General features: G+C 34.2%; 1 protein-coding gene across 1 annotated transcript in view; it reads right to left on the reverse strand.

Moving 5' to 3' along the window:
* Window positions 1-25,291, reverse strand: part of LOC124297277 (collagen alpha-1(IX) chain) — a 147,599-nt gene that overhangs the window by 43,119 nt on the left and 79,189 nt on the right. The window contains exon 5 of the mRNA XM_046748132.1: window positions 10,133-10,204. Within this exon, the coding sequence (XP_046604088.1) occupies window positions 10,133-10,204 (72 nt within the window). The remainder of the gene's footprint in view (window positions 1-10,132; window positions 10,205-25,291) is intronic.

Consider the following 25,291-nt stretch of genomic DNA (forward strand, 5'->3'; position numbering starts at 1 on the left):
TTTATCAATCTGTCAGTGTTTATTTATTGCAACATTAGCTTAGCATTGTATTAGACACGCACCTAAGTTATTTTAACCCAATGAAAAAAGAAAAAAAAAGGAACCACGATTAGAAGATCGAATTAAAAAAAAAAAAAAGAAGAATATCACAGAATTTGATAAGATTAGAACCAATTCACCTGGAAATTGAAATAAGAGCGTAACGATTATAATGAAGAAAAAAAAAAAACTTGCCTTAATCTGGCGTGTCAGTCTTTATCTATCTGATCAGATTCTACTTCTCCAGGCGAATAGGTCGTTGCTCTTTGGAAGCGCCGGCTTAATTCTGACCGCTGAATTTAAACTGTACAGCAACTAATAGTTGCACTTATCTTTACCGGATATTAGATGCAAAACCGCAACAGCATTCTTCACTTGCTATAAAGTTTTTTTTCTGTCAAACTTCTGTTTTTCTGATTTCGAAATATTCGTAATATTTATATTTTCTCATACAATTATGAAATAAATAAACAGATGGAATGAAAATATGTAAATTGAGTGTATTATCGTGACTGATATTTTGAATGTTTACATTTTATTTTCCTTCACTCCTAAATTACCGAATAAATGAAATTTATTTCAGAATATCCGTAAAGTAAACGAATAATCCTGCAACTTAAAAACTATAGATCTGGGTAAATATAAATATAAATTGTAAAACTAGCTTGTGTAATTTTGAAACAGAGAAAAAATTTACTCAAATTTGTTGAGGCGGTATATTTCGAATTAAAATCAACTTCTTATAAATTGATCTAGCTGACCAATTTCCAATAAAAATTTCAGAACACCAGAAACTGAATAAACAGAGAATTTTAGTCATAAATGATAGAGAAGCAAAGAATTAGAGAACTGAAAGTAGGATAAAATATGAGAGTCGTATAGGTAGAAAATCAGAAACAAATTTTTTTTTTTTTCAACGAGAACTCACGTCACTTTTATAATTTAAATTGGAGAATGCAGTGTGAAGAGGCAAGGCGCAATGGTGTTCTTTTGCCTGCAGATGCAGCTCATGCTACCGCGACACTTAAGAACGAGTAGCGTTTTTTCTCAGTTGCAACCTCTTCAGATATCAACTTATATGCCTTCTTATCGCGGCAGCGACTCAAAGTGCCCCGCAGCTGTTGCAGACACAATTAGCTCAGGAATCTCGATTTTTAAGTTGGCTTCTATTTAAACTTTTACATCGTGATCGTAAGCCAACTCCCTTTTTAGTATTGCTACCGTTTTTGATAGGCATATAGTTACGAGGAAACGAAATTTGCTAGGGAATTAATGGAAGATGGGAAATTTATCTTGAACTGGAAACCAAATTTTCTGTTCTCGTCAGAGTTTACATCACATTTCAATTCCACATTACAGATAGTCTAGAGATTGATTAAAACGGCGTATTCAACATCCGCTCTTCAGTGTTCGCAAAAAAGGAGTGAATGATTTCATGTTTCATTTCGTTCTCGTGTCTGCTGGATAGACGGGCGCGGGAGAAATCGAAATCAAAACAACCGAAAATTGAAGTTCTTTTGTTTATATCCAATTAGCTCGCATCCAAATTTAATGTAATAACATGAAAATTCTATTCAAATGAAACAATCCTGCTTACCGTGAAGTATATTTGAATGAAGACTTATAATATTCGATCTAACCTGACTTAACATAACCTAACTCGATCCAACCTAACCTAAAAGAGTTCAATCAGCGTTCGCATAAGTGTGTGATGTCGTTCTGACTTGGTTTACAAATATCGTTATATCGCCAAAACTGTTTATCTAGTTGTAGCGAAATATAGTCTAAAACCTTCCTAGACGTTGTAACTACCCACAGAAAAAAGATAATCGAAATTAGTTTGGTATGTCTGGAGTTATAAGCGAATGTACGCCAGATAGAGTTAGTTTTATACACGGGGCATTCCATGTCAAATCGACCTTGGTCTGACCCTTGATCTCGCCGATTCGACCTGCGATTTTTGATGATTGATTCAACTCTTGAAGGCTATCATTTTTGTTGCAAAATTTTTCGAATCGGTTTCAGTTCCGAAAATTTTTGAGAACGACCACATTGATCAACACAATTTAAAAGCCTGAAATAATTCTGAGAAATCATGTGTTGGATATAAAAATTTTTTAACCCAGAGCCAAAATAGGTCGGATCCTCTTTACATTTTGTTCCAACTTTTCCTGGAAGAATCGTTTAAAAAAATTAAAGGAAGAGTCAGTTTACAATACATGGTTACTCAAACATTTTCATATGGGACACCAGATTTTGGAAAATTGTCTCAAATTTTTTCATCTTGAGGCATAAAAATATCTTGACAAAGATCTGAAAAATTGTTTAAAATTGGGTGTAGTATGTTTCAGACAACAGCCTCTAGTGTACTGAATTTCTTTCTAATGAAGAAGAAGTATCCGAAAAAAAAACTTTCAAATTATAAGGGAAAGTCAGTCAGTATATGTAACGCTAGATTTGAAGGAATTTTTTGAGATTTTTAAATTTTTCAAATAACTAATGAGCTTACGAAAATCTTAAACAATTCTTAAAAATCTGGTGCTAGATATAAAAATGTTTGAGCAACCACCCCTGGCAAATTGATACTTCCTTTCAGTTTTTTTTTTAAATAATTTTTTCGATACAAACTTGAAAAAAATTTTAATGAAACGCCAGTTAACTGCGGCTCAAAGTTCAAAATTTTTTGCATCGGACAAATGATTTTTCAGAAATACTTCACCTTTAAAAATTCTGTCGATCAATATAGTAGTTTGAACAATTTCAAAAAAAAAAAAAAGAATTCGAAATTCCTGCCTTCGAGAGTCAAAACAATCGTATAAAAAATGCTGACCCAAATCGGAAAGGTTAAGGGTCAGACCGAGCTCGATTTGACACGGAATGCCTTATACGTAGAGGTGAGAACAGGATATCGAATATGGCGAAAAATCCCAATTCGTTCCCTTCCGATTAGACCTTAAATTTTCTACAGCCGTATAACTTGCATTATAGTCGAAAATCGGAAGGTGTGTATAATCAGTTTCAAACTGTTGAGTAGCTTAACGTTCCATGAAATGAAATCTTCTTCATCGTCTCCAATGCCCCGCGTGTTTGATTTCTCGGATGGGCGCAGGCTGAGAGTCTGAGAGGGAAATTGAGTGATAAGCTTCGTAAAAAGGCCGCGACGCAGCGCTGCGCGCGCATCTCGAATGATTCGTACATCTCGTTTCGCGGTCTATTTTTAAATTCATGCCGTATTCAACGGTTGAAGCTATGGAAACACAGATTTTTTTCTCTAGTGATGAGACACGGGATTATTTTATAATACTCTCGATCGGCTAGACATTCGCCGACGAATTATAACCACAGAATTTTACTCGATGTTAATCGGATCGGATCGGATAATTTCGCGAGTATGCATAAAACAGACAATATTGACGAATAGAATGCACTCGTTCTCGGAAGAGTACTTTTTTTTTTTATTCTGGAATATAAGCGTATTGTTGAACGACCAGTTATTAATTATACGTTGTGTAGGAAATACTTGTTCTTTGGTTTATAGTTTGCAAATTAGTTCTAAGTTAATTTAGAGTGATTTGTAAATAATGCTTCGTTGATGGAAAATAAGTTCAAGTACGAATTTCATATCGCTGGTATCGTCAAGTGCTGTGGAATAGTTTACTTGAATTCATTATTCAATTTACGTCGTTTTACCTCTGTTGTAAAAGTTTATTAAAAAGATTCTGGCAACTTTAATTTATCTAAAAGGAAAAGTCTTCCAGAGCACTAAATATCGGGACTTAACCATCAGCTAAGGATTTCAAAATTTCCAAAAACTTAAAAGAAACTATCTTAAACAAATCACCAATTTACCTTGAGATAAAATGATGAGACTTTTCGTAATGAACCAAATAATCAAATAACCGTAATAAAATAAAGTGGAAGATGTAAATTCGAGAGACATCTTCCTGTCACAATGTAGATTTTCAATGGATAAAAAAATTATTTTTGACACTGAGTTACATAGTTTTGACTATGGGTAATTCTGTTTTATAGTTACGATGTCGGCAAAACCAAAAATTCGTTTATGAGACGTAAGTAAACAAAATACTTACGGTTCGTTACTTCATTGCATTTACATATTAGACCTTTCCAGATTACGGCAATGTTTTCTTTTTTTTTCTGCCGGATAAATGTCTAACAACAGTTTTTGCTGAACTGGAAATGCTTAGGGTTTTGGTCTGAAGTCTAACGATAAGATGTGTATTATATGGTATGTGTAAATCTATACATGTATCTATTAACCGTAATTCAAACAGTCTGATATGATATACAATATATGATGATTTTCCTGGAGTCACCGACTCCAATGTCATGGATTAAACATTGAATTCAAGCTGGTTTGAGGCAGCGGTGTGACTCATGCGGAAAAAATTTATGCATATTTAAATTTTTCGTTAATAGTCTTCGACCGCATTCTTAAACGCTTAGGTAAATCTACTATTAGATAGTATTGATTATAATCATGATCATCGTATAAACGGATCCATTAAATTATGAATGAAAAGTTGAACAGGGAATGAATTTTTTATAACTGATTTATAATTACGTTAAAATTGTAAAAAATTGAGGGACAATGAAGGTAAAGTCACAAGAAGTTGCATAGTGAGTGTGAAAATGCAAAGCTTGTATCTTTTTTTGGAATGACTCGTATAAGAATATTAGAATATGAAATCGGAGAAAACACAGTGTGGACTAATATTCGCCAAATGCTTTTGCGCAATGATATTGTCAACCCCCCACCCCAAAAAACAAGAAACCAAAAAATCGTACATATTTTTACCGAATCGAAAAATATATAAAAGAGAAATAATCGTAATAATTGTTCGTTCTTGAGCTTTATTTTTTTATTCCGGTGCACAAATTCTAAACGATTCAAATATTTCAGAATCGTTTCTGACGTATAAAAATTGTGCATTTTCAAATGCACGTCAATTTCACATATCCCACTTCAATATTTCAACTGGAATTGAGAAAATAACAGAGATAAAAGAATTTTCAAAAAGAATCGTGTCTTTAATCTGATGAATTGTTTTAGCTGGTTCGAACTGATGGCTCGTGTTGGATGTAAAGAAACTCACTTTGGTAGAGAGGCATGAATAAATTTCAGGTTACAAAGCATCGAAATGTTTAACATGATATAGTAAGATTACTATCCTTTCGAACAGGTGAGAAAATTGGCCCCTTAAAAGTATAGAGAGAAGACTTAAATGATGGGAGTCGCGCCCACTTTTCAAACTCCACTTTTACATATCCCCGCGGTTAGTGGACCCAAAACCCATCATATAACCCACCAATAACCATCATCGCCTCCTACACTCGACTGTATAAATTTAAAACTTTGGCTCGTTTCGATCCTGGCGATTGACGAAATTATATTTCATTCCATTTCTGGTCTTTTGTTTTTTTGAATATTTTTCAGTACATAAAGATAAAAAACAACTCTTGGATTGTACGTGAAGAATAAAACCGAAAGAAATATAGTAATATGAAAAAAGTAGAGCGAGCCAAGATTGGATGAATTACGCACATAACAATTAGTTCAATTTTGTCGAGACTGCTTTTCATATTCGAATCGTATCTGTCAAAAGAAATCGTTTTGCTTCAATATTGGGTACATTTTATTTATCATATCGCACGTATGGATTTTAATATGTTTATAAAAAGGAATCGATCATCGGTTGAAGAAAGAAAAAGAAAAAAAAAAAAAACGTAATTGTTATAATATTTACATTCAGCCTAATTATTCTATCACTGAGACAATAAATTTTTCATATCAAAACGAAGGACTGCAAAAAGCAGTAAATTGACTTGATGAGTCTGTTTTCCAAAAAAAAAAAAAAAAAGAAGAAGAAATAAATCATTCACGATGTCGAAACCAATTTCTTGAAACAATCGCTTCGTTCTCATTAGATGCACGAGTGCATTTGTTACACGAATGAACGATTGGGTTTTTAAATTTGAAACAAGCCGGTCCGAATGAGATTTATCCCAGCCACCCGGTAGGTAGGTCAGAGGTTCGTCGAGTTCGGTCAGCAGTTAATAACCACGTGTTGACGTCTCTTCTCCGTATAAATTACCGGGCAGAAATTGGTTCCCCGTTGAACAAATGCAGACCGTGTTATATATATGTGTATATATATATATATATATATATATATATATACACACACCGGTGGTTAGATCCTGCACACTATCCCTGACTATGAGTTAGGGCAGACAGTGAACAGCCGGGTTGATTGAGTCACGACGCTTCATTAAGTAGCGAAGTTGAGTTGCTGAGAATCGATATTTGTTTACCAATTTTATTATCGAATGATCGTATCCTGGATTTTTTACAGATTATCGCATTTTTAAGCTACGGGGATGTTTTTTCCGAAAATGATGGAGATCCACCAAATGTGAAATCAACTCGCAGGCGTTCTTTTTAAATGAATTCTCTGACCTTTGGAAAAAATTTACAGGGCTGACTTTATTGATTTAATTGATTCTTAATGAGGGACTCCGGTGAAATTTCGTTAACACCGAGTTTTATTCGTTTTTGAAACGACCGAACAAGATGTGGTCAAAAATTCGTTTCCAACAAAATTTAGATTACGATAGTATATTTTTTGAAAAGATATTTTAATCTTCCGGAGTAAAAGTGTGCGTGCGAGGTATTTTTGGGCAGAAAATGTACAAGTAAACAGGCAAAACCTACGTTTTCAATTCGTTTCTCAAATTTGGGGCTTTGAGAAAATAAAAAATAAAAATACGCTGATTCCCAGAGTTTTTCGTAAGAATTACCGTAGAAACCAAAAAAAAAAAGAAAATAAAAATTCAGCTCAGCCTGACACATTGTTAAAAAGAACTAGAAGTGGGACGCCCAAAACTTAGAAAAGATTGAAATACGCGTTTAAAAACACTCTATTGATTTTAGAAAGTTTCTTCCCAGTTTTTAAGGCCCAAGGAAGAAAAACCAGTGCATTATTTTCTGTATTCTACAATGTGTATGATGCATTACACGACAATCAGTAAAATGTTGACCGGGAGATTTTTCAATTTCATCAAGAATGTTTCTTACGCTAGTACGATCCTTAAAAACATCTTAAAAATACGTAAATTGATTTTTATGAACCAAGAAAAAACATTTAGTTGGCGAAATAGAACATCTTTTGGAAGGACACTTGTTTCCGTTTTTTTTTTACCATTGTTTAAATTTCTTTTAAATAGAGGGTGACATGTGGGTAGAAAAAAAACATCATAGCGCAAGAAGTGTGGAATAAAAGTTTTTTTTTTTTAAATCGTGAATATCTTTGCGGACTAGATGAAAATTTTTAAATTCAATAACCATATCGAAGATGTGATATGCATTATAATAGATTTGGAATAGGTATAAATGTTTTTTTTTTTTTCATAATTCTCAAAAATTGAGTTCGGTGTTTTTGAGATGGGTTTAATAAATGATCGAGTAAAGACGAGTGACCAAAAGGTGTGAATTTTTTGTACCGTTTCCAAGAGCAGTACCAACATTGAAAAATCATTGGTAAAATAAAAAAATCTCATGCTCAACCGTTTATTTAGTTGGAATGCCCCATGTGTGCACACATACGTACGTAAGTGAAATGGCAATGCAATTAAGTTACTTGGAATAACGGTAAAACATTGCTTGCAGCGTATGTTTTACCTTCGATATCTGAAGGAATGCCCTTCTTATATTTACGCTACGATTAACACCGAGAACTTCTTACATGGTCAAATAGGGATAACTGATAATGGGTCCACATAACGGCGAGCACAAGTGCATTAGTTGCTCGACTGACATCTTTTTTAGGTTTTGTGTTATTCTATCACTGAGAAAAATTTCATTTGTTGCATTGACTAAAAAAATTCAGTAAAACAGGTATCGTTAAAAAACTGTTTGAATATTGTTGGAATTACGAAACACGAGGTACGCGTAAACATTTTGCGCTATCGTCGATCCTTTTTCCGTATTTTTCGTATCTTTGACCGTATTTCTCGTTTCTTAACTTCATTCGACATTTATAATTGTGTTTATCTAAATAATCTAAATAATTGATTCAAAGTTAGAGTTGTGAATTCCGTCAATGTAACGAACAATTTAACATAAAGCCTGATTGAATTTTACTGTAGAAATCGGTATTACTTATTGTATAAAGATGGTTTCAAATCCAAAAATTGATAAATATTTGATGCTAACTATACGATTAAAATCTGGATTAAATACTACTCAAATAACGAATTTCTTTTGACTAACGAATTCTCTCTCTTATTATTATATGCAATTACGACAGATTTGACGCTCTTGAATCAAAATATAGTAACAAAAAATATGTACCACATGTAATTTTCATGTAAAGTTTTTTTTTTTAAGTAAAACGGTATTTTTTCTCACAAATTACAATCAAAAACTAATGATAGCAACAATATTTGTAAAAATATTACAAAGTTGAAAAGTCTAAGGATTAAAATCGTCGAAAAACAGAAAAATACGACAAATTCTGAATTTTCAACATTGAAAAAAAAAAATTATAGTATGTGATATATACGTGAGAACAAAAAAATGGATAGCAAATATAGATTCGGCACATTAAAAACTTCATATATGTATTATTTATTTATTTATTTTGCAGACCTGTGTAATTAATAATTTCCTTTGGAAGTAACTACTTATATTCGATGTACCGCGTAAACGTAAATGAACCAAATTACAAATAAAAGAAATAAGTTTCTAGCATCGCTCTGCTTAAATAAGCGTGACGAAACATTAATTGCTAATTAATGCAGAGTGATGAATTAATTTGTGGTGTGCGCACTTCTAAATTAACGTTCTTCGACACTCTTCCTAATATCGCAAATTTGTTATTTTCTATTTTTAAAATTGCGCAATATGTTTTGTTATTTTATTGGTGAATTCTACACGAAACTTGAAGAAAAAAGTGTTCATTTTCAAAGTAACGTAAACTTTCTTTCATCATTATTATTATGTCTTTACAATTGACGTTTTTCATCTTTACGGATTAAAAATCTCGGTTGATCGCAAATTTCTAGTTAAAATTCCTGAAGAAAAATAAACAAACAGTTTACAAAGTTTCTTTCTTATAATTAAAAAGGCAAGAGAATCGCAGCGAAGAATATTCTATTTTCTATAAATCTTTTTTACGTCATTTCAGAAAGTTTTCTTTGCATCTTTTCCACTCTCATTTTCTTAACAACTTGAAGAGTGTATATCGGCGCATCTATAAATTATAGGTATATAGTAGAGTGGAGTAAGAAAAGTTGATTTATACAGTTATCCGTACCGTGTCAGATTAAATGTCATTAAAATATATCTCTTCCTTGAAAACTAATTGAATACGACAAATGATCCCTTAGAATTTAATTAAGAGTCTTAAAAATCCGTCCGAGTTAAAAACAAATCCATAATTCGCTTCGACCCGCCTGAGATAGGACGACGTTTTTCTTTCTTTCCTTTGTTACTTCACTTTTCATTTCTCCTTGAAATTACGCACACTGTCATTATTATCGTGCTTTTTTGTCCAGTATAATGGCATCGCTAATTTTTTAATTCCAAATTATTTTACTTTCAAGATAACTTTCAGCCAAGTTTCATTTACAGCCACGTAAGAGTGGTGTTATTTTTTTGTCTTTTTAACTTTTTTTCCTCTTAAACGTTCGAATTGAACACAAGATACCTTTTACAGATAACTTTTTGTACAGAAAACTTGACTAACCACAAAATAGAATCAAAAATAATTTCCCAGCTCGTACAGTTTTCGAGATTGTGTTTCGGATCTATAGAGCGTTTGAAAAATTCAAACCGGATGAGGCACCCGTTGGAATTTTACCACCGAGTTCCGGTTTCACGAGGCTGTGTTTGAGACTAAAATCTAAGTAAGCAAAAAAAAAAAAAAAAGTTTCAAAAACAAAAAAAAAACACACTCTAATCTACGTACAATAACATAATGTAAATATTAAATAACCCAATATTCTGACCGTGAATGTAATACGTGTGGGTATATTAGAGAAAAATGAATTTATTAAAATGTATACTTACGTCATTTCCGATGTTGCATTTAACCAAATACGGATCAGTTCCTTGGTACAAGTCGAGCGACTGAAGAATCCCCTTCAAAGACATAACCAAATAGTAGTAAAATATCAATCTGTTTATAATATTCACCATTTTCGACGACGAGTCTCGCTGATACGCGCAACGTATAACTCTGTATTCGTGCAACGTATGATACACGGAAATTTAACGTCCCTGATGACGCAAAAATGGATTTCAAGAGTTGCAGGTTTGAGGACACAGATTCTTGTACCTACTGTTAATTTGAATTCGCGATTATTAATGCCGGTACGCAACGCTGGCGGGCACGCTTTTTCTATTACGCATCACTCTGTATTTAGCCTTGATTTATAATCCACACCTTGATTCCTTCGAACTTCGAAGTCGATTGTTATTCAATTTTTATACCCACTATTTATTATTTCATCACTGTCATAAATTTCAGTTCCGTCCGTGCAATGCTCCCTAATTACTGTCCCTTTATTTATTTCCCTCCAATTCTTACCGCTTGTCTTGTCAATTTTCGAATTTCTCATTTCCCATTCTTCTCCTGTATGAGGAAATGGAAGTAATCAAAGATCGTTAATAAATCGTCAAACTTTACACTAATCTCAATTTATTTTCATTCTTCGGTCCCTTTTAAAAATTATACCCACCCGATTGGGTCCTCAAAGCCTTTTCTCTGAAATTTCAAATCTCTATTCACGACGTGATTGGTTTAAAAATCAGCCACGTGTAGCTAGAAATATAAAGATTCAAAAAAAAAAAATTATCGACAGAATAAATCCTCAAAACTTTTAAACAGTATGTCATTCATTACGTTACATGATCAAGACAAAAGGCGCACAGTTTTTGGTTCAATCTTAAACAGGCATCTGCAAAAACGACATCAGGCCAACGAATATAAAACTCTCTTTCGCTTGATATTGGGATAGCAATGATCAAAAAAATAAATAAATAAATAAAAATACACAAAGATACACAAACGTGTAAAATCACGTGCAGCGAGATAGAATATCAGGTTAGGCCGATGGCGACCTGTTGCTGGTACCGACCCTTTTCCGATAACTTATCATTACTGGATATCTGTCGTAATTCAACCGAGTGACGCGAACGATTGCCAAGAGATGACTGTCTCCTGTATTCTGACTCCGGCAGGCCAAGCTGCTGCATCGTGGAGAACATTGAGCGGGGGAGGAGAAGAAGAAATACACGTGTGTACTTCAACTTCTTTACAAGACTCGTTTCACAGTCACTGTCGTCGGGTACAAGCCTCACGGATATTTCTATCGCCTGACGCTATCGATTCGTCATAATTGTTGTCGGTATTAATATAGATTGATAGACGTTAGTATCAGGGCTGTGGGATTAGTTGAAAGGACCGATTTATTGGACAGTATGATTGATCGGAAAACCGTCGTTGGATCGAAAAGGCGGAATAATCGATCGATCGAAAGGAACGAATAACGGAAATGGTGAGAAAAACTAAACGTCGGATGTACCGATTAATCGATTAGTCAGAGGAACGATCGATCGATCGTTTAAAAGATCGATTAATCGCGTGTACCTCGAGAAGATCACGATGACGAAGAGAGATAAAAAAAAAGAAAGAAATCGAGTCTATGATTGTCATTCCAAAAGTCTCGAATTTTACAACAAATTTCTGGTCATCGCAAGTATATTTAATAACGTGGGAAAATATTTCACCGTCCTGTTCTACGTGTCGCGTGTATGCCTGTGAAAATTTCGATTGATCCGAAGATGAGAGAAGAAAAATTTCAAATCAAGATACGTGATTATTTTTATTCCTAAGAATCATACAGGAACGATATATTTCTGATTAGAATTCGCGCGTTTCGTGGGCAACGATGCCCAAGCGATAATTTTCCTTCTTCTCGTTTTTCACTTATCCAACTTTGCCGGTGAAACGAAATTTGAATTTCTCAACGAAAGCCGAAGGTGCGAATAAAATTTCTGCACAATGGCGCAGTGACATTCCGGCAACGTTTTTGCGTGTTGTTCCATTGTTTTCCCCTGAGCTTTCACAGCTTCGACTCAAATTGGCCGATTGTTATACGCGCGAAATATATGCGATGCGTATCTCTGCCTCTGATCCGATTCTGCAACAACGGCAGCGCGATGCTTTCGCAGATTATACTTGCTGAAAATATTATACGTGCATTATATTCACCATGGATGTCTTAAATTCAGTATACAGGGCAGTCCGGGTCAAATGAATCAATTTTTACCATCACGTTTTTTGATTTCGTTTAAAATATTTCATATCACAATATCAACTGAAAAACATTCGATTTATTAACGGAATCTTTTATTTGTGCGATTATTTTTTATTCATAGATATTAAAAACCTTTTCAAAGTATCGCCTTTTTCCAAATTTTAATACTTAGCTTCAATCATTTTCAGACGTCAAGTTGATTTGTTTCGATATTTGATCAACCGCTTTAAAAATTTTAGTTCTGCATATAGCGAGAGATAAAATAAATGGAATATATTTTCTACCCTGTTAAGATTACGTTAAAATTATGTAGATAGCGATTGTTAATTCGTTTGATTTTTCCCAAAAATTTTCAAAGGTATATCGAAGCTGTAAACTAACATAATCATAGCGCTTGAAGATGCGGAAAAATAATTAAACATGTCCGAAGTTTCGTTTGTTCTGAGTAAAATTCTCAACGCGTTGAACGCTCGTTTTTATCAAGCAAAAATTATCCGGAGTGCTCGAGAAAACAAGAAAGTAGATAAATCACTACATCACGGGATTAATCTTGAAGCTGTCTAAACAGAAAATGAAATAATTATCACATTTGGTAAAATTTTAAAAAAGACAGAACCTTAAGAAGTTTATGAATAAACACCTTCAAGGACTTAGGAAGAGTATATTTGTATTTTGAATGCACATGTCGTTGCAGAAAAAGATATTTTTCAAACGAATTGCGACTGTTATTAGCGAAAAAATGTCGACAATATTACCGAATCAACATGCCGAATTTAGCATGGCATGCTCCATACATGTCTATTACGTGTATTTTTTGTGATTCGTTTGTTCCTTTTTTTTTGTTTCGAGTTTCTTCTTTCTTCTCTACTTCTTATCAACCAAAAGTTTCCCCGCGTTTCTTACAAAGTAACGAATTTTGTTTTTCTGGCACCGTTTCACGTGTGCAGGCTTCGTTGCTTGAAAATAAGAAAACTTCTCCTATTTCTGTTGCTTTCCTTTTACTGGACTATACTGAATTTTGTGAGATATTATTCTCCGTGATGACGATTTTTATTCTTGAATCCATTCGTGATTATCGACTCATTCTATACGAGTGTCTTGAATTAACTTTCGGACAACATCGTAAATCGTGCAAAGTTGAAAATGCATTTTCCAACTGAAATTATTTTATATAATATCCTACACAGATAAATTTTTAGCTCCGGTTACCGCTCAGCCCTTGACTATTTTCATTTTTTACCACAATCGAAAAATATAGTTCTAGGTACAAAATGAAAATTAGTTTTCTAGCTGTTACCGGAAACTCTAGTATCCGTTACTATTCTTTCTCGTTACTATCACTGTTACTATATTTTCTTGTAACTGTTGCGAAAATTTAATGCTTGTATAAGAATAAATGGACGTTAAAGCCTTGTTTAACTAAAAAAAGTAGAGTAAGCCTCAGAAACCGATTTTGCGTTGCAGTTACCAAAAAAGGATCGACGATAGCGCAAAATGGTTAGGCGTACCTCATTTTTCCTAATTCCAACAATATTCAAACAGTTTTTTTAACGATACCTGTTTTACTGAATTTTTCCAGTTATTATAACAAATGAAATTTTTCTCAGTGTACTCTTTTCAAGTTTGTTCACATTATTTTTATAGAATATAATACTGCATGTACAAAGCCTCGGAATTTCATTTTCTCCAATTTTTACGTTACTCTTAGAAGAGTTCCAATTACGTTACACCAGGTATACAATAAAAGCTTTGATCTTATCGTCTCAGGTACAATTTTCTATATCACTCTGTGCAAAATTCTTTTCTCCGCGCTTATTAGTCTTCTCCCTTTCCGACTGACGCATGACGTCAGGAACTTTATCATTAAGCTCAATATGAAAAAAATTAACGAACGTAACGATAGGTATGATTCACATCAGAGATTTTGGGTTTGTTTACATTTAAAAGGCAGAAGCAGGTTCAGCGATTGACCTTAAGGAGTCCTTTATGCTAAATTAGCGAGTATAACATTGGTTTTTAATCGTTTATTTTATTTTCAGAGCCCACCGAAAGTGGGAGAAAAAAAATTTCAACGTAAAACGTTATTTTTTTCCATGAACTATTTAATGCAATACATGTCATATTTTTCACCGAATGGCATCAAAAAACGCAATTTAAGTTGATTTTTTTTCTTCCAACGTGATCCTTTAACTTCGCTGTAAATTTTACAGGCTATCCGGCAGTGTATTGGAAATGTGTAAAAAAAAATTGGCATCGTGGCACTCGAGATTCTGGACGAGTAGAAAAAATATTTTACCGAGAAAATTGAATTAAGGTACATTTCGGTATAAAATATAACATATTCGCAATAAATAGTTCTGAGGAGGACCCCCAACAAGAGGCTGAAACGTCAAAATCTTGCAGATATTTTTCATCATCGATCTTGGATACCAAGAAAAAATTTCACACACGAATATCAATAAGGTCGATCGATTCGTCTAAATAATTATAGACAAGGTCGTTGGATTTCTGCGTTTTTATTTAAACTCTGCAGACACGTGTAATGTAAAATATATTGTTCTAGTACCGAAGTAAACATTTATTGGATCGTTTCCCTGCATCTTCTGCTGTACGGAAAGTAAGTAGACGTACATAATGCAGCATTATATAGCAAAGGAAGATATTACTACGATAGTTTTCTATATTATATGCACACGTATACACGATATCAATTCCGATTCAATTCACTTGAACTCTTTCCGTATGTTTACACATAAATCCCAGAGGAGGAGACTGATATTTATTGAGAATATATTTGTCCTTGTGAAATATAACGGACGCACGAAGTAGACAAACTCAAAAAGCATAGAAAATCGGAAAATAAGGAAATGTGGTTGATTTAGTTGACCTGGATCGGACTGGACCGAAAACTTTTTCCTGGGACGCGTTTCGAGCACATAAAACATCGACGAATGAAGTATTCTGTTTCTTAATTTTATTACTGGAATAACTCAAAAATTGCTATACCTATAAAATCCAAAATTTGTTTAGTTCGTATTTAGTATTTTAGTTTAGATCAACCCATTAAAACCTAAGAAAAAACTGGGTCAGATAGGATCAAACTGACTATTTCGTTCACACAAAACGGGTAGATAGTGTATAAATATTTTTTCTTGCGTTATTTTCAATTGTCTAAAAAAAAAATTATTTAAACAAATTATATCAAAAGTTGTTATTTTTAGAAACTGACTGCGTCAATCGATTTTACGGAAAAAATAATGAGGAAAACTTGAGTGACATTTTTTCGTCAGAGTTCAATTTGTTAATGTTATAGTTTTTATGGTGAAAATTATGGAGAATTTTTATTCAGCTCGATTTCATACCGACAAACTAACTCTGACAAAAATATGTCACACAAGTTTTCCTCGTGATTTTTCCCGTAGAATCGATTCGTGCCGTCAGTTCTTGAAAATAATAACATTCAGTATAATTTCTTTGAGTATTTTTTTTTATGAACTATTGCAAATAACATTAGACAAAAAATAAGTATATTTCATTTTTCCATTTTGCTACGAATAGAATAGTTAATTTGATGTTACCTGACCCAGTTTTTTCTTGGGCTTTAATGGATCAAGTCCAAAATCATCCGATAAAACGAGCCCCATTTTAGAAAACAAAATGATAATTTGTCACTCGAATTTATAGTCAGAGAGTAAGAGAAATTTCCGACTCTCGAAAGCATTGCAAAATTACCAATATCGATACTGAAAGTTCATCAAGACTTTTAGATATTTTTTTCTTTTTTTTTTTTCATTTTGCTAATTTCGAAAAGATTCCATCGAATTGACGGATACAAACGTGATAATTTAACGAAAATAGAGACACTAAATCGACATTGAACTGTTTCGTATTTTGATTCATTATTTCTGTCTATCCAAAATGAGTTTCTAATAAAACACGGGTTATTTACTGAAAAACTAATTGTTTTTCTGAATATTATTTTAGAACAGTCAACTTCTCATTCGGTGAGACTAATTGTAAACAATTCTACCGAACGTCGTTCAAAACGAACTATGAATAATATAACAATAAAACAAAAATATTACTTAAAAAAAGCTCTGTCTTCATATTTCCACGCGTAGAAACAGGTGTTATAAATTTACTCCAAAATACAATACCCAAATTCCGCCATTGAATATAAAAAATTTTCGTTATAGCCGATTATAGTTTACATTGGCCAACCTCTTAAAATTGTGTGTAATTGGAAAGACTCGGTCTAAACTAGACGTTATTTTCCTCCCATTTTTTTTTTTGATCATTGTCCAAATTTCATTTCTTATTAATTTGGCCATAGCATAAAGAAAATACGAATTATGTCGATTGTGATTGATTTATACACTGAGAAAAATTTAATTTGTTACGGTAACTGGTAAATTCAGTAAAACAGGTATCGTAAATAAAACTGTTTTAATATTGTTGGAATTACGACAAACAAGATACGCGTAACCATTTTGCGCTATCGCCGATCCTTTTTTGGTAATTGCAACGCAAAATCAGTTTCTGGGGTTTACTCTACTTTTTTAGTTAAATAAGGCTTTAACGTAAATTTATTGTTGCACGAGCATTAAACTTTCGCAACAGTTACAAGAAAATATAGCAACAGCGATCGTAACGAGAAAGAATAGTAACGGAGACTAGACTTTCAGGTAGCAGCTAGAAAACTAATTTTCGTTTTGTACCTAGAACTATATTCTTCGATTGTGGTAAAAAATGAAAATAGTTAAAGACTGAGCGGTAACCGGAACTAAAAATTTCTCTCACAATCAGTGTGGGTGCAGAAAATATATTTCCCAATTACTCATTGATAAAACCAATCGATTTTCATTTCTTGCTGCCATTTTCGAGACAGTGTTGGTTTAAGTTTCCGTAGCTGATTGAAAATTAGTTAATCCGAAGTTCGGGTAGGGCTATTATTAGAACTCGAGACATTGGCATCTGAATATTTCAACGCACGAGACGAAGTTCGGAGAAGATAGCCGGCGTTACTAGTTCTTTCTATTCGGAACTTACAATCAGGCAGTACGTATGCAGCAACGCCTTACAGGACCCTGTGTAGCACCATAAGTTACACCTTGAGTACACTGCAAGACACGTATCCTACATTTCCAATTCCTAAAAGAGGGATTTATTCCCAGAGATGAGTCTTTCACTCAATTTTTCTCCGACATAATCTGAATGAGATGTCGATGTGCGCATTTTCGAACTTAGTTTAAGTTTCCGAAATTTCATTCTGACAATAACTTGTTTCTCTTCGATTTTCGTTTACTTGTATTTTAAGTTTCACAAAATTTGAATATGTTCGTAAAAATTTCTATAAAAAATTTGGCTCAATTAAGGACACTATAATTTGTAGAAGCGTTGGAGTGCTTAAAAAATCAAAAAAATAAAATCGATAGTTTTCAGATAATTGTAATATGTGTTCTAATGACAATAACTATGCTTTGTCATAGAGGTTTGGAAAGTTTGAAAAATCAGCTTTAAGGATCTATGCATGAATCTCAAAAATATTGAAGACTTTACGAGTGTTTGAACCGTTAACGAAAAGTAAAATTTTCCCACGTTAAATGAATGGGAAATAAAAATCGAAATAGCGGCTTATTAAACTTGAGCTAGACGGCTCATCTTTTGGGAAGATCTTTTTTCTTCAAAATAACTTTATTTGGTAAAAGTCTTCTAAACAGTGGATCAGAACTAGACCAGTTGAGTGGCGTAGAGATTTCTTTCAACATTGAGTGAAAATTTTTAGTTCCTGTTACCGCTCAGTCCTCAACTATTTTCATTTTTTACGACAATCGAAAAATATAGTTCTGGGTAAAAAATGAAAATTAGTTTTCTAGCTGTTAACGGAAAGTCTAGTATCCGTTACTATTCTTTCTCATTACTATCACTGTTACTATATTTTCTTGCAACTGTTGCGAAAATTTAATGCTCGTGCAACAACAAATTGACGTTAAAGCCTTGTTTAACTAAAAAAGTAGAGTAAACCTCAGAAATTGATTTTGCGTTGCAATAACCAAAAAAGGATCGACGATAGCGCAAAATGGTAACGTATACTTCGTTTTTCGTAATTCCAACAATATTCAAACAGTTTTTTTAACGATACCTGTTTTACTGAATTTTTCTGGTTACCATAATAAATGAAATTATTTTCAGCGAAGTGTCTGATCAGTGTTTTCGAAACTAAATACCAATAAAAATATTTGGGGGAACTTTATACATCTATCGGACGCAGGATATTCCTAAATAATTCCAATAAAATTCTTATCGATCTTCAATGTCGAGCGTCGACTTCTGCTCCCTGCATAAAATCGAATTCAGAGGGATTCACTCGCTCACTCACCTCACGTTGTTACCCATTAAATGCCTGCGTAACGATCGCGTGATACAGGTATGATACCTGTATACACAGAAAGTTAAGTTTCATACGTTGTTGGACTGGCGTGCCGAGCTCTGCTTTGGATTATAAATCAGTGCCTCGTCAAATCCTGACAAGTTACTGACGGGCTTGTTACCGCTGATACATGCAGCTATGGATGAATCGGGCCAATCTCTACGTCTATCCTCGGCTAGCCGTACTCCTACACCTGTGCAAGACGTTTCTACGAGAATACTCTTAACTTATAATTGTTCCTCATCCGCCACGATCGCGATTTCAAGCACTATTTATTGACGTTCGCAACACCTGCAGCGTTAGAAACGCGAGCGAAAATCTGAAGAAGTTACCAACGAATTGTTAGCGGTTTATATTCCACACTTTTTCTTTTCTTTTTTTTTTTTTTTTTCATTCTTCAACACGAATTGCAAGTTTATCCTCGGGAAAAATAATATGGCTCGAGTTACTGATATATTGGCAGATCCACGAACCTTCGGCCGGATTGTTAGGGTAATATTTTAAGACTTTACTGAAAGAAATTTGGATGTATTCTGTAGTGTACACTGATTTATAACTGTATAAATATACTCTCCGATAATGAAATCAATTTTGAAGTGGATATTGAATACGTGCCAATATACACGGTGGTTCTTTTAAATTTCAAGTGGCGTATATATGCAGAGATCCAGAAAGTAAATTATTTTTAATCTTTTTTCTGTTTCAAGGAGTAGAAATTTTCATAGCAAGATGAAAATTGAAGCATGATTAAATTTGCGTAACTGTTCGAGAAATATCGAACCTTTGGAATTCTTTACAAAAGTTATGAAACAAATTTTTTCTCCATGTTAATATGAAAGAATGGTCTTTCTGGACTACATTCTTAGGTATACACAAAAATATGAATGTATGTATATATATATATGTAAAAAGAAAAATATATCAATTGAGCTATAACTCTTTTAATTTTTTTGCTCGAAAGAATAGATGCTTTGGAGCAAATTTTGAATTTCGTAAGAGTGGATCAAAAATGGGGTCATTATTTATGAATAAGAATTTTTTGAATATATATTTTGTAGCACTCGAATATTTGTACCCATTTTATTACGATATCATTTCCATTACACTAAAAACCTTAGGAAATGCTCCAAAATATCCATTTTTTGTTTACACGACAACAAACAAAAAAGAAATTTCCATCAAACATAAGGTCTTTTACCTTTACTTTATTTTTCGGCTAATTTTAGTGTAGATATGAGTTATGGAAAAAACAAATATAAATAAATAAATAAATAACGACACACCTTTTAATCCACTAAATTCGAGTGCAAATCGAGCGGTACGGATTTTCATGAACTGCGAGTTAATTTAGCCGTGTTCCTTTCTTGCTTTCTCTATTTTTATCAACACCGCAGAACAGGGAATTCAAAAAAGCTCCATCCATCAATACAATCCATCAAGTTACACGGGGAATATATTCGACAGTACGAAGACAAATGGCGATTTTAATAATAACCAGAGAAGGATTTTGCCCTCATTGATTACGTTTTTTTTTTTTACATTTTTTTTCTAGGTCGCGATACAAGAAAACACGCATATATACATGTATGCAGGCTTATTAATTACCGTGAAAGCTTCTCTACTCGCTGTTTTTTTTCATGTTACACATTAAAATAATAATAACATAGTGTAGTTGTGGTTACTCCAAGAATCTAGGGAACTTGAAAAAGATTCCAAGTGTCAAGTAAATTCCTCTGCCCATCCATCATTCAATTTATGAATAACCGTCACAGTTATCACAACAGTTAGATTTTGAAAGTTATGCCCACACTGATGTGGGTATAATTGTAAAAAGTTTCGCAGAGATTTACGAAACTTTTATATTAAATAAAAATAACACGACTGTTTTTATCGGAGTTATACAATGTATGCAAATTTACCGCAGCTATCGAATTCTTCTATCACGCTGCTGCCGATCAGGATAAAACTAAGAAGCAGTGCATCGATTGCTTTATTTTTGCGAATATAGGTGTGTTCAAAAAGTTCGTAAAGCTGACAAACTTTCAGGATCGTCGAAACTTGGATACCCGAATTAATGACACGAAAAAATATCAGTCGTGATCGAATCAATCTCCGACGAATTTAGGTAAAGTAATTATCAGAAAATTGACAGATTTCCGTTCCTCATCATTCGTGCGTGTGATCTCCTCTCGATAAAAAACGAAAATTCAAACCTTACGCGAGGAAACTAACGTGTAATAAATTGAACACACGATAATAAAAAAAAAAAAAAACGCAAAATACAGCTTCGATGAAACAGTAATAATCGTGACCGATAATTGAGGATCCTTTGACGAAGAAACACGATTACGTGTCTGTAGGTCAATACAGAACCAAATCATCAGATGAATCCGATTGAAGCTGCGCGGAAGGCACGTATAGGAATTTAACACGCTTCGATTTGCAGGCATGACTACTCGACGGAATGTAGAATCTAGAGTGCTGCCAGTGCTTCAGTTATATTTTGTCAAAGAGTCTAGAATGCACGATTGAAAGTTATTGCAGCGTAGCTATAACGTAGAGTAACGCGCCAATTATTATTTGAAGAACGCGTTTGATCAACGCGGGTAGAACTTGCTCTATAAAGGTGGAATCTGTCACGTTAGTTGCTGTTATTACACGACGTTCGCAGAGTACAAAAATACTCGATTCGTAAGTGCAGATTTAATTACTGGACACCATTTCCGCATCGTTGATTTAAAGTTATTTACGACAAGTTTTTTTTTTTGGGGCATCAAGGCTTTTCGTTATGATTTTCAAGGAATTCTGGGACGCGAACTGTAAGTTTTTACCAATTCATTGTGAGAAGGGAAATTCAACGGTGCGTAAAAATATTCCGAGCGACGTTCTACGACGGTTCGTAGAATCGCAAATTGGGACAATAATTGATAGCGGATCGACGAGCAGCTTCGTATAAGTTCGTACCTGAACTCTGCCTGTAGGTATTTTTCAATAAAATTCTATTGCCAATATGCGGCACATCGATCTGGAATTTTTTAAATCAAATACAGATAGTGCGTGGAGGAATGAATTTCACCGGTTTTCGTTCTACGAGGAATTTTTTTTTTTTTTTTTTTCAATTTTTGAAAACGTACTCGCAGCGAACTTCTTCGTAAATCTTTTTCAACCTAGCGCAGCGAATGCTGAAGGAAATCTGAAGCGATGGTATCGTGAAAAGTTTAGGGGGCGAAGTCATGTGGACTGAGATATCCAGGACTGCAATCAAACGCTGGAAACTCTGAACGAACGCTAAACGACTCCGGGGGCATCTGTAGAGTTGGAATCCTCGCGGGTCGCATGAAAACAACAATTCGACAGGCAAACTGCAGTTACCTACACCCTGCACCCTGAACGTCTCCTAGGTCGAGAGTGACTGTTGCGAGTATCAAGTCTGAGGAAACCTCAAACGAGGAGCGAGAAATCCGGCCGTATAGCTAATGTCGATGTTCCTTCAGTTATATAGAATATCGTAGTTAATAGAGCTGGTTTTTCCTCGTGTAATAGCATATAATACGCGAGGCGATGCAACCTTGATGCAAAATTGAGGTTAGGGTCGTGTAATGTCCGATTTGTTTGCCACAGCGCATGCGCGCGGTGCAGAAATGACAACTTTGAAGTCCTAGGAGTTAAACGTGGTCATTTCTAAACTCCGCGCATGCGCGTTCGCAGATTCACCCTGTGCTTCGTAGATACGATAAAGTCATAAAAACGGACACTTTGTGCACGGAAAACAGGCACGAAAAACTTTTTTAGTTTTCTTTTGAACGAAAGTATTTTCCAAAATATGACTCACTTCCTGCGAATACTTTTTCAGTAGGTTTGTCAATTAGGAAGGTATTCAAACTGGCGCTAAGTTTTCGAAAATTGAAGGGGTAAATTTCACCGAGATTTGTGAAAAATTACGGAAAAATATGCTGATTTTCCTGATTGAAAAAATCCGTGCACCGAAATGCAAGATGCATAAAAATTGCCCGAATTATTAACTATCGAAGAGTTCTGATCGGAAGTCATTTTGAAACCTGTTAAACCTGCGGCTTCAAATATTTGCATCCACAAACTCATACGGCTTGGTAAAAAGGTTAACCGCTCAGGATCTCGAAATTATTAGAATCTCGGAGCAGAGTAGCAGCGTAAAGATCTTTCCATGCAGTAAAGCGTAATAAAAGAGTCGTCCAATTATGAACCTTAGTAAAATAAAATTTCCGGCTTTACCCATGAATAGGTACACTTAATGCGACGAGTATAATAATGCCAAATTATATTAGGTACACAAATAACCTGATACTGCAAAATTACGCCCTTCAGGTTTTTCAACGAGCTTAATCATGCCTCGCCGTAAAAGATCTCGCGAATATTGTTCGCCCCCAGGTCAGAGCTGCTCTGTTCAACAATCAACTTACATGTTTGCTCGCTGTGTAGCCGGTAAACTGCTGTAGCCGACTGCTGATCACTTTCGAGCCTCCGGAAGGCGGTTTTGCATTGTTCTGCTGCCACACGCCAATTACCCCGGTAACAATTAACGCCATTAACACTATTATACCAATCAGCAAACACAGCGTCATTATCTTGTTCCGAGGCGAAATTACCATAGCCATACTGACTGGTCGAATCTTGATTTTTGTTCGAAGGATTCCTCTTCTTTCACTCGTTCTTTATCCGGTTTTTGAATCTTTGATTTTGTCGACAATGCGTCTGGTTAGCCGCTTCTCAACAAAAAAAAAAAAAAATTACTTCGACGGAGATAAAATATTTAATTATAGCTTGACGATATTTGTGTATTCATAAATTGGCCACATGTTGCAGCGAGCCTTGCCGAATCGGATTCGTACTCATTGCAGCGTTAATTCGTTCCTCCTCGGAGAAAACTCAACTGGAACCGGAGCTTTTACGTTGTTCAGCGAAACGAAACGCGCGGCAGAGGCAACAAGATTAACAATAGATCTATATAATTTCATATTAAATTCACGCGGCCGGTTGTGGAATTCACTGTACCGGGTGCTAATTAACACCACAATATACGAACGTATGCAGCAGTCAATCATCTGTCCACAATATTTCTCGTTCTTCGCGTGATTGTAAATAGTCAACGGTTATTTAATTCACATTACTTAAGTTTCTCTGCCGTCAATTTCACGCACTTTTAAAACGTTTTTTTAACACTTCATCCAAAGTTTTTGCAACATTTCAATCCAACGTTCCTACTTTAAAATCTCTCTCACGCTAAATCGTTGATTATATTTTTTCATTTACGGATGCGTTCGTTTATTCGCTATATCGAACGGAGTCGAGGTTGTAAAATACTTTTTTTCGGCGGTTATGAACAAAAATGGAAAAAAAGAGAAGCGAAAAAAGGTTGACGGTAAAAAAAAAAAATTTGCGTAGTGTTCCCGTACCGTTTCAACATCACCAAGAATGAACAAAATTTCATTTCATATCCGCCCGCAGCAAGATTTTGCAATCTCGTACACTTTACAGAAGCATGGAGTCGAGGATACGTTACATGCTTGTTTTATTGGTGTATGAACCATCAAAGCTTGCGGTATTAGCCACTTGAATATCATACTCGAAGCGAATGTATTTTCAACCAACGATATTCATTCGTGTGTAATTAATTGTTTAGGAATCGGAAATTTTCTGAATTTAATTATACAATTTGTGTTCGTGCGAACTCTCGGAAATATTTTCACAATTGTCAATTCAACGAAAGTTTGCGAACTCTTGAAAAGTTTTCATGTATTCAAGAGTAGACTGGTTATTAATATTACTGATGGAAAAATCGTTGAATTTGATACACTTTTCACCGGATTAAGATTCATTATTTTTGGATAAAAATAATGATATTAAAAAAAAGAGAATAATCTGAAAAAAATAAAATAATAAAAAGTGTTTCGTTGACGGTTTAAACCTAATGTTAATCGAGTTCGGTATGCTAAAATTCTAAATCAGTGGCAGCTACCTGCATTATTCTGATTGTATAATCAAGTTTACCGCGTTAGACGAAAATTGCACACGGTTATTTGCATCGAGCCAATATATTGTCTGAAGCCTCGAGTAATCTATGGTACCTGGTATTACAAGGTCTTTCAAGGATTTCCATTGCAATTTATACGAGACTGAATTATATCCGCACGAATTTTCCTGTTACCTTGAAAAAAGGTCCATTGAATACTTTGTTTCAAAGGGTGTTAAGATGAAAATTGAAAAAGTTTTGAATACTTGCGATCGCTGGCATTGCTTTTGAATTATAACTGTAAAGATTAATCCGATCAGTTTTTTCTTCTTGCATATTTACGCTACGACAGTTTCTTGGAAATTGAATTTGTCGCAGAGGAAAAACGTATCCGATCACATATTTTGTAATTTGCTGAAATAATTATCTAAGAATACGTATTTTTAATGTAGTTAATTATTATATTTGAAACCAGCTGTAGAATTATA

This window comes from Neodiprion virginianus, chromosome 2 (genome assembly GCF_021901495.1).
Source record: "Neodiprion virginianus isolate iyNeoVirg1 chromosome 2, iyNeoVirg1.1, whole genome shotgun sequence".
NCBI lineage: Eukaryota > Metazoa > Arthropoda > Insecta > Hymenoptera > Diprionidae > Neodiprion > Neodiprion virginianus.